The sequence below is a fragment of the Glycine soja genome, chromosome 1 (assembly GCF_004193775.1).
Source record: "Glycine soja cultivar W05 chromosome 1, ASM419377v2, whole genome shotgun sequence".
Classification (NCBI taxonomy): Eukaryota; Viridiplantae; Streptophyta; class Magnoliopsida; order Fabales; family Fabaceae; genus Glycine; species Glycine soja.
The window spans coordinates 56,556,897-56,574,982 of record NC_041002.1 but is presented as its reverse complement, the minus strand read 5'-3'; the positions used below and the strand labels follow the sequence as shown (position 1 = coordinate 56,574,982).

Sequence of the window (18,086 nt, the reverse complement as noted above, 5' to 3'; positions counted from 1 at the left end):
CTTTTCCCCTTCGTTTCAATTATATTTCCATTGCTTTTTAATTGAAAAATAGTGATGGATTAAAAAAATAACTCTCTGTCATTATTACACTATGTGAGTAATATTGATTTTCATTAATTTCTTACTTACCTGCTCATGAGTTATTATGCTTCTGTCTTCCTCTATTGGGTTTGTATTGATTTGGGCTTCTCTTGCAAAACGACCATGCGGCCTCAGTCAACTCTCATCCCATGCTTGATTCGGGCCTTTCTTAGTGCATTAAAAAATAAAATCAATGTCATTATAATCCAAGAAATTCCATTGGATAATGTATTTTGTAAAAAAATATATTCATTTGTTATCTTAGAATTATTCCTGAATAAAACAAGCAAATAATCTAATTTAACATGATGAAGGAAATACAGCTAATGTAAACAGCGAGGGTTACAGAAAAGAATATCTCTATCTTGAACAAATTTAGGCGGCATTTGGTTTGGATTTTAATCAGACAAAAGGTTGGGGACTTGAACTGCCGAACCTAACAAATCCTTTCCAATAATGAATGCAAACAAATCGACGGCAGGTACGCTGCCACGTGCCTTTTTCTCTCAGCGAAGCCTATCCTGTTTGCGTTTTGTTTTTGTTTGTTGAAGATGGAAGAGGGGGAACTCCTTGGGTGTGTCCTCCTGCGCAACAGGGTTTCCGTCATCTGATTCGATTTTTGTTAGCAGAGAGAAACATAGATTGATTAATTGAGAAAGAGAGAGGGATCTTTCATTTTCTCGGGAAAATGGAGGATTCTTTCTTCGACGTGGTTGAGTTTCTGAAGAAACCCTCGTTAACGGAGACATTCGTCGACATTTTGCTATGCGCGGTTCCGATTTGGCTGGCCGTGATGATCGGCCTGGTGATCGGTTGGTCGTGGCGGCCGCGCTGGACGGGGCTCGTCTTCCTCGGCCTCCGCAGCAAGTTCAGATTCCTCTGGACGGCGCCGCCGGGCTTCGGCGCCCGCCGCCTCTGGCTCGCCTTCACCGCCCTCTCCGCCTTCACCTATTGGTTCAATTTCAAAGGCAAGACCAAGGCCAAAACTCAAGATCCCTCGCCTTCGCAATCCGATACTGCCGACTCCAACGCCATCTCACTCACTGCTCGGTAACTCCTCAATTTTCCATCTCTTTTAATTTTGACAATGGTGATTTATTTGAAAGGTTTGTCGCAACAAGTTGATCTCTGATTACATCTATTCAGTACGCTAGTTTTATAGTTTAGGATAAGCAATCCTTGAAAAGGAAACCAGGACGCGCATTATTGAGAGGATTGGATGGATGAAAATATTGAATTGTATCATGTATTAGGCGTGTAGTATTTGTTTTGTAATAATTTGTGTTTTGCATTTAGTTTTTCAGGTTTTCTAGAAACTATTTTTAAACACTTATGAAGTGATCTAGACAATCCAATTTAGTTTGGTTCGGGATAGGGATATTTTAATGATTACCTACCAGAACAGCTGACCTGTGTGCGATTTCTTCTGTGTCTCTAATCTGTTTCAATATGACCATCGGCTTCTTTGTTGCATTATTGGTGTTTAATTATTGTCTTTGTAATTGCTTACTTCTAGTTCTAGCTATCAGATTTTATGATATATTGTGCATTTGTGCTGTATTGCTAGAAGAAGAACTAATTGTTTTATTCATTTGGCAACTTTGTTATTGCACATGCATTAGGTCCGGTGATATGGCTGAGGAGAGGGAGCAGGACACTGTTACACAGGCCGATTTGGAACATTTTCTTCATCTTCTTGAAGGGAAGGATGAAATGATGGACTGGCAGAGTTTTATGGAAAGGTCAACACCAAACATGCAATACAAAGCTTGGCGTCACGATCCTGAGGTTCAATTTTCATCTCATTTCAACTGTCTATACATTGTAATCTAACAAAAATCACATACATCTTGTATTAATTATGAATTTGGATATTTTTCTTCTATCAGTGGCACGTATACCCCTTAGTTTAAAGTAGAATTGTCATCCAGTTTTTTCCATTCTATATTTCCTACCCAAAATAATTAATACATCCTCACCATCTATGTTGTTGATTATTTGATTTATTTCTTTTTGTATTTCCACTTTAGATTAGAAATATACCACCATCTGATGTTGGACCTGGATTTGTTAACAGACAGGTCCTACTGTTTACTGTAGTAGAACTGTCTTCGATGATGCAACTCCAGAGTTGGTGAGGGATTTCTTCTGGGATGATGACTTTCGTCCTAAATGGGATGCTATGCTTGCATACTGCAAAGTATTGGAGGAATGCCCTCATAATGGGACAATGATTTCTCACTGGATTAAAAAGGTATCTTCACCAAAGATCTTAAATTTGTATTTTAAGTGTGCAATAGTATGGTTCACTGATTCGTCATTTACTCCTTTTGTTTGTAGTTCCCCTTTTTTTGTAGCGATAGAGAATACATCATTGCTCGAAGAATATGGCAAGCTGGAAACACATACTATTGTGTGACGAAGGTATGGTTCTAACATGATTTATTATAATTTTATGGCTTTTCCTCTTGTTTCTGCTCCTCTCCCAATGACTAGCCCCCACTCTTCTATTGCTAGAAAAGAAAGTCCTGTTGATGTGATGACACTGACAGTGAATGTTTCAATTTCTCAGTTCAGTAGAAACATTTGAGTAATGAATTATATGGCATAAAGGAAAGGAATAAGTGGAAAATGGTCCCCCCTTTCTCCATTTTTTTTTTTTTAAACCCAGTTTCACACGTTGAGTTGATAATGTAATTTGAACTAGTTATTATTGTAGTTATTCACCCTGAATAGCAGTGTAGTGGCCAAACCCCAAATTTGCTGTAGTAGTCAGCACTAAGCAGGTAGCATGAGGACCTCTATACTGAAGTTTATACATACAACAATAGTTTTATCTCACTATGTGAGACTGGCTACATGGATCACATACTGACATTCATTAGGCTCGGTTAAAAATCAAATTTTGAGTTATTATTCACTATGGGATCTCTTTTAATAATCCCTTCCAATGTTCCTTTTGGTCTCCATCTAGAGGATTAAAAATCATGCTATATCTACCCACCTCACTAGTGTCTTCAGTAACCTCTTTTGTATTGTAGAAGCCATCTTAACCAATTTTCTTATCATCTTTTCCTTGATAAGTGCTACATCAATATCTCCTTGCATACAATCATTTTGTATCTTGCAGTGTTTTAAATAGCGTGCTATAGCGGTGCAGAGTGGTCCCTGCCCGCTACTGGGACTGCCGTAGCGGAACATTTAGTGTAGCGGCCATAGCAAACCAAATAGCGGCGCTAAGTGTTGATTCCAAAAAATTCCCTCTGAACATAGACATTAGGGCTTTCTTGGAGGGATACTTAATTTCCAAAAATAAAATTTATGTAATAAACTAATAATAGTGAAAATGATAAAGAAGACTTGGATTTAAAAGATGGTTGATGGTTCCTATCTAGGAAGCTTTTATTTGACATTTGTTGGTACTTGTGTGTTTTTTAAAGACACCTCTTAACTTTTTATTGTTAATTATGAATGTCATTAATTTTGAGTATTTTTGTTATCTTTTTTTGAGAATTTATATACATATAGTATACATTATATAAACTGTAAAAAAATTCAAAATAGTGGCTACCCCGCTATACACTATCTCGCTATAGCTTTTTTAGAGTCAGCTGCCATCCAAGATTTAAAACATTGGTATCTTATATTTTCTTGTGTGGTCACACATCCATTTTAATATACTCATTTTTTCTATTCTTACATTTCTCTCTTATTATTCCTTTAAAGCCCAACATTTATTACTGTGGAATAAAAATACAATGGATGACAAATTCATAGCTAATACAAGTTCTTAAATGCATAGATACGTAACTAATTATTGAATAATTTTGAATACACAATCAATGTTCTAGTTGGTTTGGATTAAATTGGTTTTCAACTTAGGATCTGAATTTCAATCCAATCCAATGAAAAATTTGTTTTTTCCGGTTTGTTTGGTTTTCAATTTGGTTTATTCCTATTCAATCTTCAATGTTGTAGGGAGTACCCTATCCAAGTTTGCCAAAACGGGATAAGCCCAGACGTGTGGAGCTCTATTTTTCTAGTTGGGTAATCAAACCTGGTAAGAACTGTCGGAACAATTATTATTTGCTCCTTAACCTCAAAACAATTCAATGGTGTGGTGTTTCAACTGCTAATTCTGGGAAATTGATGCAGTGGAATCTCGCAAAGGAGATGGTCAGATGTCTGCATGTGAGGTTACCCTGCTACATTATGAAGACATGGGGATTCCCAAAGATGTTGCGAAGTTGGGAGTCCGGCATGGAATGTGGGGAGCTGTCAAAAAATTGCATTCTGGAATGAGAGCTTACCAGAATGCTAGGAAAACAGAGGCTTCTTTATCAAGATGTGCATTGATGGCAAGTAAAACAACCAAGATTTCTTCTGACACAAACATGCATTCCTCAGAGCCTGCGTCTGGCATGGAAGATAGGGTGCAAGCCATGAGTAATACCGCACAAAAGGGTAATGGCATAGACTGGAAGTGGGTGGCTGTAGGTGGCACTGTTGCTCTGGTTTTGGGTCTTCATACTAGTGCTGTGGGGAGGGCGTTATTGTTGGGAGCAGGGCACAGAATTGCACGGAGGTGACTGATCTAGGATCTGCTTAATGGGAAGGTCCACTTATCACCGTTCGGAATATTCATCATAAATATATTTAGACTATCATTTATCAGTATCGAATGCTAATTTTGCGGTTATTATTATTATAAATATTTTCTTTTTTTTTTTGTATTAGTTACAGCCTGGTTAGATTCATCTCGCTCTTGCATTTTAGAATGCAAAGCTGCAATCACTTGCCATTTTTTTTCCATAACCAACGAAATCCTTTCAACGGCGCGTTGTTATCAGATTGTGGAGCGTAATTTTATATTTTAGCAGGATCAATTGCATGACTTAGTGCATGTTTATTTTTCGGTTGTAAACAGATACTTGGAGCAAAATGAAGTTTGCGAAAACATTCAGTTCTTTTCTTTTGCAAAATTGAATTTGTGATCCATTAAATTTAATTCGGAATTTATGTATCACATCTTGAACTGAAATTTAAATATGTACCTATTAATAGAATGTAATTTGATGATTGAGTGTTTCAGATTTTGTCGGATTAAAGTGATTCTAGGTTCTATCTTCAAACACAAGATAAAAACTAGTGTCCTATCGTATCAGTTGTCAAATGCTAAGCTAGAAACGATTGAGTTCAATAATGAGCTGCACTTTGAATAGTGGATATATGATATGGATGTCACGACCACGGTATCCAATTTTTCGTCGGCACGTTCGATTCAGGAAACATAATTTTGTCCATTTTTTTTTTGCTGCAGTGCACTAATTTAAAATAATTCCTGTAAAAAAATGGTTTGCATTTTGAAATGGGAATTATGAAATTGTGAAATTAGCAAATCCTCTCCGAAACGGAGAAAAAACGAAATAAGATTTTTTAAGGTTATAAATTAGTCATCGACCTAGGGGAAAATGAAAAGATAAGCAAGCGCAAATCAAGCAGTCAAGCAGCTCTATGTGCTAAGCGTTGTTCATGATTGGCCATCCATGGTATTGAAAAGAAAAAGGTTGATAATATCATAATTGTAGGTTCTATTTAGATATATTTTTCTCTAAATACTTATGAAATACGAAAAAAAATTGAATTTAATTTGTAAGTTAAAATTAATTTAAGCACATAAACTTTTATGAAAGTTAGAAAAGAAAAGTTTTTTATGAAAGTTAACTGTATAAGTTAATTTTAGTTTACAGGATAAACTTAATTTATTTTACTCTCTTATAACTATTTATAGAAAAATTTATCCAAACAAATTTTTAATAAAAATAATTCTACAGTGTAGCCCGATAGTAATTATAATATTTTGTTTGAAACATAGAAATGAAGTTTTTTTTTTATGACGAGGGTGAAGTTTTGATTATAGAAAATCAATTTTATTTGTTGATACAGATATAAGCTGAATGGACGGGCACTGTCCATTAAATCCACTATCAACATTTCATATGTATGAATTAAGAAATTAAACCCGCCTCCCCCCTCCCCCCTCTAACAAATAATAATGATTCGAAATTAATAATTAAGAAGAAGAAAGTAAAAACTCTATCAAATTTCGTGTCTTTAACACTAATTTAATATGCCAAAATAAGTTGAGATTAGTTTTTCTTCTTCGCCCTTTTAAACAACGAGTATAATAAACAAATTAATGAGTTTTTCTATTGTAGGATTTTAAATTACAAGAAATTAATCTAAACATACACATTAAAAATTGATCGCTATAGATATTGAATTTAAATTTATTTGTCCAAGTTAGTAAAAAAGAAACTACTAGTAGTAAAGCATTGACGATGAAATGTTGCAAATTGCAATGATCCAACAACGTACGTGGGTGGTCAGTGGCAGAGAGTGTGCCCACGTGGCAGATCCTTAACCTCACCGAGCAGGAAAAAGGTAGATAGCTTCATGTAACTGTTATACCAGGACGTCTGGCTCTGCAACAACTGCACCCCAACCTCTCTCTCTCTCTCTGTCTTTGTTTTGTGGATCACACCAAACCAAACTGGTACGCTTCTCTACTTTACTTCTCCATTAATTTCCTTTCCTTAAAGCTTGGAAATATATACTATTCTGAGCTGTGTGTTTGGAGTGGAGGCAGCAGCTACTCAACACAACACAACACAACACATGTTTCCGGTTTCCTGATTCCACGCCCTAATGTCTAGTCTAGCTATAGCATGATTTTGTATGTTCTTACCAACTCTAGCTTATCCTATGATTAATTAATGTATTGCCTTGTGTTATTTTCCTTGCTTGCCTTGTATGAATGGTTATAGCCAAATGTTTACAGATATGTAGCCAAATGATCGACTTGAATCCTCCTTGCTTGCTGCTTCTAATGGAATCAAATTCAATTTCAAGGTGATGATGGTGACCTTGTTCTTTTTCCACACTTAATCCCCAGGTGATGAGGAAGTGTTTCCGAAATAAAATATCATTCATAAACCTGTACCTAGCAACTTGATCTTTTGGTATGTCTTATCCTTCACGTTATCCGTGTCAATAAAATTATCTTTAACCTTCATTTTATCCTGCTTATTTGATGAGTAATGCTTATTGCATTTGTGAAACACTTGGCTTAAGAATGTCGCAAAAAGAAGTTAGGATAATGGTCCGTTGTTGAAACACTTAAATTTGCATGGGAAAAGGTGAAACAAATGCATCTATCCAGCATGCCATCTAATACGATGCATCTTAGAAAACTGATCAATCAGTAATCTATAATCCAGTCAAGTAATTTGGTGTTAGGCTTAGTGTTACGCAATCAGTTGCCTCAACATTCACCCTGCATTCAGAATTTTCATTTTAAGAGCTACGCTGAAGGTTAATTTTAATTGTAATAATATTTCAGGGCCTTTTTGTCAAGAGTTTATCCTTCTGAAGATGAGTGCCGAAAACGAGAAAATAAAACCAAAGACTGATATTGAACTCTTTCTCAATAATGCTAACCAGTGCATTTGGAAAAAATTGAATAATGACTCAGGTGCAGGTGCAAATGCAGCCTCCAGGGCGGACATGACACTTGCTGCCACTGACCCCCTATCTGAAATAGTTTGGTCTCCAGATAAAGGTTTGAGTCTTAAATGTGCTGATTCAAGCTTTGCTCATAAAAATAGTTCTCTTCTTCGGGATGTTGGAACAAGCTGTATGGTTTTTGCTCCGCCACAAAATTTTACTGGCGGCAGTTCTACCACTGATAAACCTTTAGATGATGATTTTCTGAAACCTATAGCAGTTGTATGTGCCAAGAGTGATATTGCTGAAGCAGATGCTCCTACTATGCCTCCTACAGGTGATTCAGGTGTCAAGGCCAAGTGTAAAGCCTATGAAGAAGATGATATAGGTAAGTGTGTAGATGAAAAAGGAAACGAGGTTTTACAGTATATTTTTGGGTTCAAATAAACCTTACTGAAGGACAAAGAAATATATCTGTTATCCTAATTAGTTAACTACTTAACTGGTACTTGTGAGTTTGAATTAGTGTCTTTCTGGTCACTTTTTCCTTGAATCATTTTCTCAATCCTACAGAACTCTCATCTGGCAGGATCTGTTGGTAATAAGGAGAAAGTAAACACCGCAGCAACAGCACCTAATTTGCCTAATGAACAAAATGGGAATCTAACGAACAATTGGGAAAAGATTACCGGTGATCAAGCCAACAGTGGAACTGATAAAGTATCTGGGATAGAGGGAAACAGAATTTCTGCTATTTCAGGTATGTGCTGTCATCAAAGTAAGTAAAGGTGAAAGGTGTCCTTAAGGCACAGAGTTTAATGATTTGAAAATATTTACCAAAAAGCACAAGACTTACAAAAAAAGGTGTTAAACATTACAAAAATTAAAACAGTTAAATATTTGACTATTTTGAATTGTTTTCCCATATAAATTAACTGTTCAAGCAAAAAATTCACAGTAAAAATAAAAGGTTATGATGCTCAATTTACAAGTCCTTAAGATGCTTGCTGGTAAGAGTCCCAAACTCTTACTCCTTAGTATCACAGTTGGCAAGTTACGTGGCTGGTTTTAGAGATTTTTAGTTATTATCCAGAAAGGTTGTGACATCCTCTATCCCATACATACATATATATATACTAATAAAAGGAAAAGAAATCATAATTAATTAAAAAATTTTAAAACACATTTGAATAAAATCCTCTCAACAGGGTAAAAGGCTCACATTCACTCTCTTTTACATCATATTCAAACTTATCCAAATAAATAATAAAGTCATCTCGACTCAAACAAGGCCGCCTAAGACTTTATACAATTAGTATAGAAACCTATATCTCAATGTCACATCCTATCAGAGCATTGTGTCCCGATGTCCTTCAGCATAAGGTTCCTTAAAGCAATTCACCTAATTATCTATATTTCTAGTTAATAGAGAAACAAGACAACTAGATATACATATCATATAAATGAAATACAACTTACTTAAAAATAACTCACGTTATTCTACCACTTTGTCATTTAAAATTCACTTTTCAATCATCAATCACATTACACATGAATCACACACTCCGATCAAGACATAATAACACATTAAGTTCATAATAAATAATTAGCAAGCGTATGTATCAGTTATGCTAAGACTCAAGCCTATATGTATTGTGGTAGCATGTCAATGAAAAATCACCCTGGAGTGTTGAAGAGTACATAACAAGACACACCACAACATGGGTATGTCAGGTTACTCTCATTAAGTAAAATCATAGGAAGACCATTAAGGGTCGCACTGTTTTGCGAGAATATTCCAACCATGTGAGATCGGCACAAACTTAAAGGAGCACTCAAACCGGGTGTATTTATTCCCAAGGCCTACACTCCGAAGAGTCCGTCAGGGCTTCTCCCTTCTGATTCAGGTCCAACCCCTAAAATAATTTTTTTTTGCATGCAAAAACTATGAATTATACAATACCCACAACCTCACACTCATGTTTTAAACATGTTTAACATATTTTGCTACAATTTAATACTGGTTCCTAAATAGGAAACCTACACTTTCTCTTTTAACACTATGTATAAACATTTTCTCAATATCAACACTGATCGGCTTATTGTATAATTCACAGCTCACAACATAATTATTGTCACATAAGTGTTAAACACATACACTTATTTACAACCAAATATCATGCCCACAATGTAACATCTCATAATGTCACAATCAATCATCTCATGTTTACATGTATCTCGCAAATTGACATATTCCACTTTGTACTACTCAATCTCCATAATAATCCTATAATGTCATTGAAATTAACATTAGGCATTAACCTTACAACTTTCTTTAATTTATTGTTTTAGTATTACAATAAATATATACACATAACATGTTGATCATCGTCGTGGAAAAAATTAGAATAAGATAATAATTTTTATAAAATAATTCATTGAATAATATTATTTAGAATATAATTCACATTGATAAAAAAGATCAATTTTTTTAAGGGTTCACATTCAACACAAGAACACATATTCATCAAACATATATAATTCACAGTTATAATTGTAAGGATAAATAAAAAATTACGGAAACACCCTAAAAATCATTCCAATTCATACTCTCATACCTACACATGTTCTCATTAATCCTCAATTTCGTTATCAATTGTGACGCTTTTGCTACTCTCTAGAGCTCTTCTTCTGTTGCTCTGGTCCTACGTGCGATGTATCTTTCTCCATTCACAGGCATTCTTTTGTAAATTCCAATGGTGAAGGTGTGCGGAATTAAATCAAGAACCACATATCAAAATTTCACGACAATCCAACGGTTAACGAGTTCGGGATCGTAGTTTTATCGAGACAATTCTGGGTTTCTGCGAGAAAAAAAAAAACTACGATGCAAATGGTATTTCTCTTAGCTCCGAAATCGTAATTTCCAACGGTGAGAAGGCTCGAAATTGAGTTGCGAACCTAGTGTTTAAATTTCACGACGATCCAACGGTGAATGAGTCCGAGATCCTCGTTTTTATGCGATAAGTTTGGTGGTATGCGAAAAAAAGAAAGGGTTTTGGGAGGAGGAGAGGAAAAAACGAAATTGAGAGTAAGAGGTGGCATCGTCAGTGTGAAACTGACTTAACGCGTCTCTATTTATAACTAGGGTACTTACAACTTATCATGCACTTCTACAAGAGGCACTAACCCCTTCTAGCTTCCTTCCTTAGGTGCATCTTCTTGGTGCCTTTTTAAGTACTGTGAGGATAAGAATCCATACATTTCAGTATATTTGTCACCCATGTTTGTAGCACATTCTAATTTGTTTAATTGTAGTATTTGTTGCTGGTTATAGCTGAATAATAAGAAAGAATACCTGATAGTTCTGCAGGCTGTTTTTCTAAACACACAGGCTCTGAAATTTTAAACATGTCCTTTCTGTTTAAGGAAGAAAATTTATTGAAAATATCAAGTTCTACATTTTTGTGCATAACTGAAATGTATTTGTCGATTTCCCTGCAGGCCAAGCTGACCAAGGGCCATTTGATCATTTATTACTTCAATCAGATGAAAATAAACCTAGCATGGACCAAAATCCTTCTCCAGGGAGACATTCTGATGGAAGCGTAAATATTGGTCTTGAAAAAAAGGCTGTAGTAACTGATGATGATTTACATACTGCAGTTGAGCCTATAATTGAATACAGAGGCTCTGGTGCTCATGAGACTAATTTAGCATCCTCCAGCAAGAATCCTTTAGAAAAACTGGAATATAGTGCAGAGAATGATTTGCAAACTTTCAACTGTGAAGCTGCTTGTGCTGGAACAAGCAGAGTTAATGTTAGTGAGACTGAAAACAAATTTCAGGACACTGAAATGATGCTACCATGTGATAAGATTCTTCCAGTTTTGCATTCTCCATGTCATAGCAGAATTCATATGGCAATAAACAAAGGCAAGGAAAAATCCTTATCAGATGGGGATGCAAATGTAATGTTATCAAGGGAGGAGAATGACAGCCATTCAAGTGTTGAGAGCTGTAACAGTACTGGCTTTTTTTCAACAGGTAAGAAGAGACGTAACTTTCAACAACAGTTGATAATTGGGAGTAAAAGAGTCAAAAAGCAAATTGAAGAATCTTCTGGTCCCAAATCCTATGTTAAACAGGATAACTCGTTCATGAACTGGATTTCAAACATGGTGAAAGGACTCTCACCATCAATTCAAAATGATTCAAACACTTTGGCTCTTACCCTTGCAAATCCAGATCATCATAATCTACCGCCTGACGAGAAACTTATCGCATGCAATATGAATCAAGATCCTGAGCCAAAAAATACAGGATTCAAATCCATTTTTCAGTCCATATGTTGTCCAAGCTTGAAGAATGTAGGAACGAGAATGTCTCATCAAGAAGGAAAGAGTAGTCAGGATTTAGTGCCAGGTAACATGGAACATGGAATAGATGCTACTCCAATAACCTGTTGGGCAGAAAACAATAGCCTTTCCAAACTGTGTTTGCAATCAAATAAGTTTGAAGTATCTACTGGGGGAAATGATGCCGGTCTGTCCTCGCAGCCTAAGATTAAACCTCTAAATTTTTTTAACTGTCATGAAAGCAGCAAAAACAACCCAGTGGAGACTAAAAATTATTCCATCTTGGGCCATAGTAAGGACAAGGAAGAAGTGGCATCACATTCATCTTCAACCAAACAAAATACAGATAATAATGATAACATCGATTCTAATGTGCTATGTGATAGAAAGGAAGAAGAGAATATCTGTCACAGAAGAGATAATCTGGGAAGTCTGTGGATAACTCGTTTTTCTCCAAAATTCACTGCTCCCTTGAGAGAACAACCTGCCAATGACACAGAGGTCTCTACTGATCTTAAGGAAGATAAGGGAAATAATGATCATAAATCAATGTATTTGTTCAAACCCCTTTCATCTTCCCCAGGATTCAGAAATTTAGAGCCAACGGCTTCAATGTTTGGAAGGAGATTTGGTGCCATCAAACAAATCATACCAACAAATGCAACAGATACTACCACACAGGTTAATATGTTGTGTTTTTTTTGTGGAACAAGAGGACATCAACTCTCTGATTGCTTGGCTATTGCAGAAAACAAGTTAGAAGATCTCCAGAAGAATATAGATTCATATGGAGGATTGGAAGAACATCATTGTCTATGCATCAAATGTTTTCAGCCCAACCATTGGGCAATTTCATGTCCCACTTCAATCTCAACTAGGAAACATGAACTGAAAGCTAATGCCTTGGTCAATGATTGTGGAAAACATTTAATCTCGAGCAATGAAGGGAGTGCCAGGCTGCTGACTGATGAGGATGACCGAGTTTTATCTGGAGGTTCTATTAATGATGAAACAGATCAACGAGCAGGTCAAAATATTAATTTGAAGTGGAAATCAAATGAAATTATAACCCATAAGGTAGGGTGCAATGCATCATTCAAGAAATACCGTGGTTTGAGTTCAGAGGAAAACAAATTCAGAGAAAATCCTACATTATCTCCATCCAAATTGGCTGAAAGGCAGATTTCACAGGTGCCAAAGGAAATATTTGAAGCAGTAAAAAAGCTTCAATTGTCCCGCACCGACATCTTGAAGTAAGTAATACTAGCCAACTAACTTATACTTTGTCATTACATGTAAGTGCAGCTAGTTATCATGTGGCTTTATGGTCCATGTGTAATGCATATACTATAAATAGCCTATGCCCTATGGTAATTTCCAAATTGCATCAATGGTGCAAATAAATTCTTAACCCCGGTGTTCATGCTTAAATCATAATGCATTGGTAAAAGGGTAGATGTCAGGTATATAAATCAGTAGTTTGCACATCCTTTTTATTGCAAGAAGTTTTCATATAGAGAACCTTCTTTTTCAGCTGTTCACAATTTTCTTTTCCTGCATTTTTATTGTTTCTCATGAAAAGAGCCATTATACCATTGCTCCTTGCACAATCTGATTAAACAAACATTCAAGTAAACTGAAAGCAGAATGCAGCTCCATGAGTTGAATTTCTCTTATCAGGTCACCACCCTTTACTCCTTTCTGATCTATATGATCATAGGGACTCCACAAAAAATAATGTACACAAAAAAGTAGGTGAATTGTGTTATAGACACCTTTCCATTTTTATGTGAAAGATTGGACTTTTAGAAACATTTTCACGATGTCCTAATAAAATCACAATTATAATGTAACAATTCAAAGATGTTCACAATTAGTCTTACACCAGCTAAAATATAAATAATCTAACTAAAGCAACATGGAAGCTAACTGAAATGGAAGATAACTTGGCCAACAAATAAATTGAGTTAAAGACGAACCATGTATAGACAAAAACCAGGCATACAATCACTAGGTTACAAGAATGGTAATAGAAATAAAAAATAAATAAGGGAAGAACAGGAAATGAGATTACATATATGCCACCAAAAGTTACCTGTAAAATATTTATTTACAAATACACTTCTTATGCCTCTTGGTATTGATTGGGAAGGAGCCTTTGTGTTGCTAATTTTTCTAGCAGGTAAAGTATTAACTGAAAATATAAAGGAGAAATGAAACCAACCGGAATGTATAAAATATCATTGGCAGAGACAGAGATGTATATTTGTGATAAGTTATCATAGAGTATACTTTTGTCACTTATAAAACAAATGGATCTTTGTGACTTTTACTGAACAGAATGTCCTTTACGTCAGATGGATCAATACTCGTGGGTCAATCTCTCAACTTGATGGTTTTTTCCTGCGACTGCGGCTCGGAAAGTGGGAAGAAGGACCAGGGGGAACTGGATACCATGTGGCATACATAAATGGTATAATTAAAAGCATACCTTGTTCTTTGCATGTAAAGCATGCATGACTTGTATTACTAGACCACATTATAAATTTCCCTGGAGTTCTTTAGTTTGATGAGACGTAATGACTGCTGGTCTTTTCTTTTCTTTTTTTCCCTGAATACAAGACTGCTGTTTTTATTCCTTTTATTTTTCTTTTTTCTTCTTCCTTGCTCTGGTTTATCTACAGAGACCCAGTCCCAGAGACAGTGTTCAGAGCAGAATACAAGAAAATCTCTCTCAGTGAAAGTGGGGAGTATCAAGTGTATGGTCGAAAGTCAGTATATATCCAATCATGATTTTCTTGAGGTAATAATCAATGATTATTTTGGCTCCATAAACTACTCGTTTTCATTGTGTTCCTATTGGTATTGAAGCTATTAGTTTCCATATCATTTTGACTCCATAAACTACTGTGAGATTCAGGCTATGATAAATTGTAGTAGCTGAATGCGATTGTTAGGGAAACAAACCCTTTTAGGTACAATGAAGATCAAAGATAGAACACACTAAAAACACCACCATAAAATAGAAATATGGGAAGAACACATCAAAGGATAAAAAACACTAACTACAACTCCATAAAAATAGTAGAAGAACACAAATTTAACATGTTCAGTACTTCTTAGTACTTCTTGCTTATGTCCACAGAAATATCTTAATAAATATTCATTATCTCAAATAAGTTGAGAGAAACTTGAGAGAACCCTCCCTATTAGATGACCCGTCTCACTTGAGTGGTGCCTTCTCTCTTTATATGGATCCTTTTTATACACCTTGCATCCTACTTTTAAAATCAAATTGTGAACTGATAACATTCTAGATCTAAATGATAAGAATAATATTTTTTTTATCTAAACAACATCCCAAAAATTTGAAGTTGGAAATTTGAATTATTCTCCCAACAATTCCTCCTCGATTAAAGTTTTCAACTCCTGCTGTTAGGGATGTTCATTGCAATGATCTTCGTGTTTTTTGCTCATCATGCTTCCTCTCTGCAAACTTTGGTGTACTCCCCCATACCTATTATCTCAATATTCTCCCATGAGTATTGGACGTAACGCATCCTATACTTGCACCGCTGTTAGCTACCGCCAATGGGACGAAAATTATTAAGAGGTCCTAGACCAACACCTGTCCGTGGTCCCAATCAATCTCACAACAATATATGTCAGAAATCAGAATGGCATCTGTCTTTGCCTTTTACAAGTATAAGTATAACTTTCCCTACTCAAATAACGGAAATGGAAAAGAAATAGCAAGTTTATCGTGAATCAAATTCTAATTATTATCTTCCTGATGTTTCCACTATTGGGTTATCATAGAAATGTAGTTAGATTTAGTGCAGTGATTTACAAAATTAGCATCAACTCATGGAGTGGTTATCAATCAACACTCTCTCAAACAAAATTACTCATACCCACAAAGAATCTTAAAAATACAGCAAAAATAACACCTTAGAACAAATAATAACAAACACAAAAATTTAACATGATTCAACAACTCTTAACTACATTCACGGACAAAAATATTTTCTTATTAGAAAAATGATTACAAGATTATAACACATCCCAAATAGTGTATAACTCTATAAATCCAAATACCTCACTCAATGGTTTAAGAAATGATAACACTCTCGTACAAAAGATATTTTTCTCTCAACAAAGTGACTCTCTTCCCACACACTCTCTTCATGTGTTTTTTCTTCACTAATTCTCTATGTTTATAGTGAAGATTGTCACTAGTTATAATGAATAAGTTCTCTTGAAAGTTGAAACAAAAACAACTTCAAATAAATTTAATCTAGTAAAATGCAATATTTCACTTTGCATTTAAGTCACCTAAATCTTAGTGATAAAAATTCAATTTCTAATATGCATGCATTTTATCTTTTGGCTATTATTTTTGGGATATCTGCTCCAATTTCACCTGATTCTATTTTGTGTCCTTTTGAGCAGGAAGAAATCATGGAATGGTGGTCCAACACCTCACAAGCTGGTGCCGAGATTTCATCTGAAGAATATATAATAGAAAAATTTAAAAAGAAAGAAATGTTAGGTCTCTAGGCATTTATTAAATTAAATGTTAATATATTCATAAGCAAGGTTACTCTCACTTTTAGAAAAAAGTTATGTTTCCTTTTTATTATCCAATTAATTGTATATCAAAGGAAGCTTAAAAATTTGAAGATGGTGGCAACTCACCATCATGATTTTGTGAATGTCATACCAAAACATTCCTATACAAAGAATTGCTTCATCTTACGCAATGAAAGTTATAGTAATTCATTACTCAGTATTTCTGCCATTATCCTCATGGTCGTGGAAGCTCCTTGGACCGTTCTATATTTGTTAGCCATAGGATTTAGAGCTTGCTTTGACGTCCAAAAGATGAGGATGAGGGTAATGCATTTTTATTAACACGAGTGAATGATAAATCTACTTCATTCAATTTTGCAACTGCTGGCTTTCATAAAACCCACATTAGGAGTCTCGTTCAATCCCATTTTCTTCGTCATGCATTATAGTAAGAGAGGGCTTCGAGCTCTTGTTGAATGGGTACGTTAGGAAACCAAATACAGAAGGGAGGTATGTTAGAAGAAAAGGGAGGTATAAATATAAATAGCCTAAAAATAACAAACGAACCCAACTCAGTCCAACCAGTTCATGTTTTATTGGGTTGGGATGTTGGGTCTTAAAAATATACGAAACTGGACCTTTTTTATATATATTTACACGTGAAGGCAAAGTCATGTGGCTGTAAAGTGTAAACTTTGTGCTCTGCTTGAAATATTAAAAAAAAAAAAATTGCTTGGCCAAACAGGCTAAAATTGAAATTCAAGTATTGTAGTATCATTCTGGAGCACCATAACCTAATCCACGTGATAGCAGTTGTAAAGGAAGTGAACAGGGAATTAGTCTAGTACCTTTGTTTTTAATTAGGATAAATTTTTATACTAATATCTCCATAAGTTTAGTCCAATTTCACTTGATATCTTTATCTTTCTTTTACTGTATACAAATTTATATAATAACAACACTATTAGCACCGTATACCGTTCCTGTTAATATAAACCTCCCTTCATTTTTTATGCAGATATATAAATTAATTTGAACAAAAGTTCTCTTTTAATTCACTTTAGGCTTCTATATATTGGACTGGCTTTGAACAACGTCGTCTAAATCAAGCTTCTAACATGCCATATCCTCATAAACTTGTATTGTTTTCTAGTTACCATGAATAAAAACAAACACGCAATGGCAGTCACGCAGTTGATGCCAAGCAAGTTTTGCAATATATTTTTAAATAGTTAATGGTCATTTCTATAAAAGTTATAACCGTAACTTCTCATATCAATACAAGCTATTAAATAAAATCCTAGTCTCATCTTAATTTTTTTATATTGGTTCGTACATATCTTACATCATCTATGTATGTTTCTTCCCCGATGTGAATAAGATGGACTGATGGAGATTAGGAACGAGTTATACTATTAAGTAAAGAAAGCATCATTTAAGAACTATATATACCATAGATGGATTAAATTGAAATCATCACTTTCCACATCCCAATCTCAAGACAACCTACAAGCAGAAGCTGGAACCTATATTGGAAATCATCTCATAATCGGCCATAAAATAAAAAGA

At 35.0% G+C, this 18,086-nt stretch overlaps 2 protein-coding genes across 20 annotated transcripts; both read left to right on the top strand.

Moving 5' to 3' along the window:
* The first annotated feature begins 439 nt into the window (after positions 1 to 439).
* On the top strand, positions 440 to 5,049 carry LOC114367452 (stAR-related lipid transfer protein 7, mitochondrial-like). The gene is made up of 6 exons (XM_028324647.1): positions 440 to 1,131; positions 1,704 to 1,869; positions 2,159 to 2,335; positions 2,422 to 2,505; positions 4,060 to 4,141; positions 4,237 to 5,049. Exons 1-6 carry the CDS (start codon positions 770 to 772, stop codon positions 4,668 to 4,670), a joined length of 1,305 nt encoding a protein of 434 aa, XP_028180448.1. The 5' UTR covers positions 440 to 769; the 3' UTR covers positions 4,671 to 5,049.
* A 1,455-nt stretch (positions 5,050 to 6,504) lies between these two features.
* Positions 6,505 to 16,737, top strand: LOC114367343. Of its 19 annotated transcripts, XM_028324620.1 has the most exons (10): positions 6,533 to 6,637; positions 6,731 to 6,817; positions 6,923 to 6,993; positions 7,484 to 7,702; positions 7,925 to 7,975; positions 8,177 to 8,347; positions 11,092 to 13,198; positions 14,303 to 14,418; positions 14,630 to 14,748; positions 16,398 to 16,737. In XM_028324620.1, the coding sequence occupies exons 4-10, from the start codon at positions 7,516 to 7,518 to the stop codon at positions 16,503 to 16,505; spliced, it is 2,859 nt and encodes a 952-aa protein (XP_028180421.1). In that variant the 5' UTR covers positions 6,533 to 6,637; positions 6,731 to 6,817; positions 6,923 to 6,993; positions 7,484 to 7,515; the 3' UTR covers positions 16,506 to 16,737. The 19 variants fall into 19 exon arrangements, with proteins under 19 accessions (XP_028180383.1, XP_028180355.1, XP_028180421.1 ...); XM_028324524.1 differs by having other exon boundaries at positions 6,923 to 7,103; positions 7,484 to 7,975; XM_028324529.1 differs by having other exon boundaries at positions 6,535 to 6,637; positions 6,734 to 6,817; positions 6,923 to 7,103; positions 7,484 to 7,975.
* The last annotated feature ends 1,349 nt before the right edge of the window (positions 16,738 to 18,086 follow it).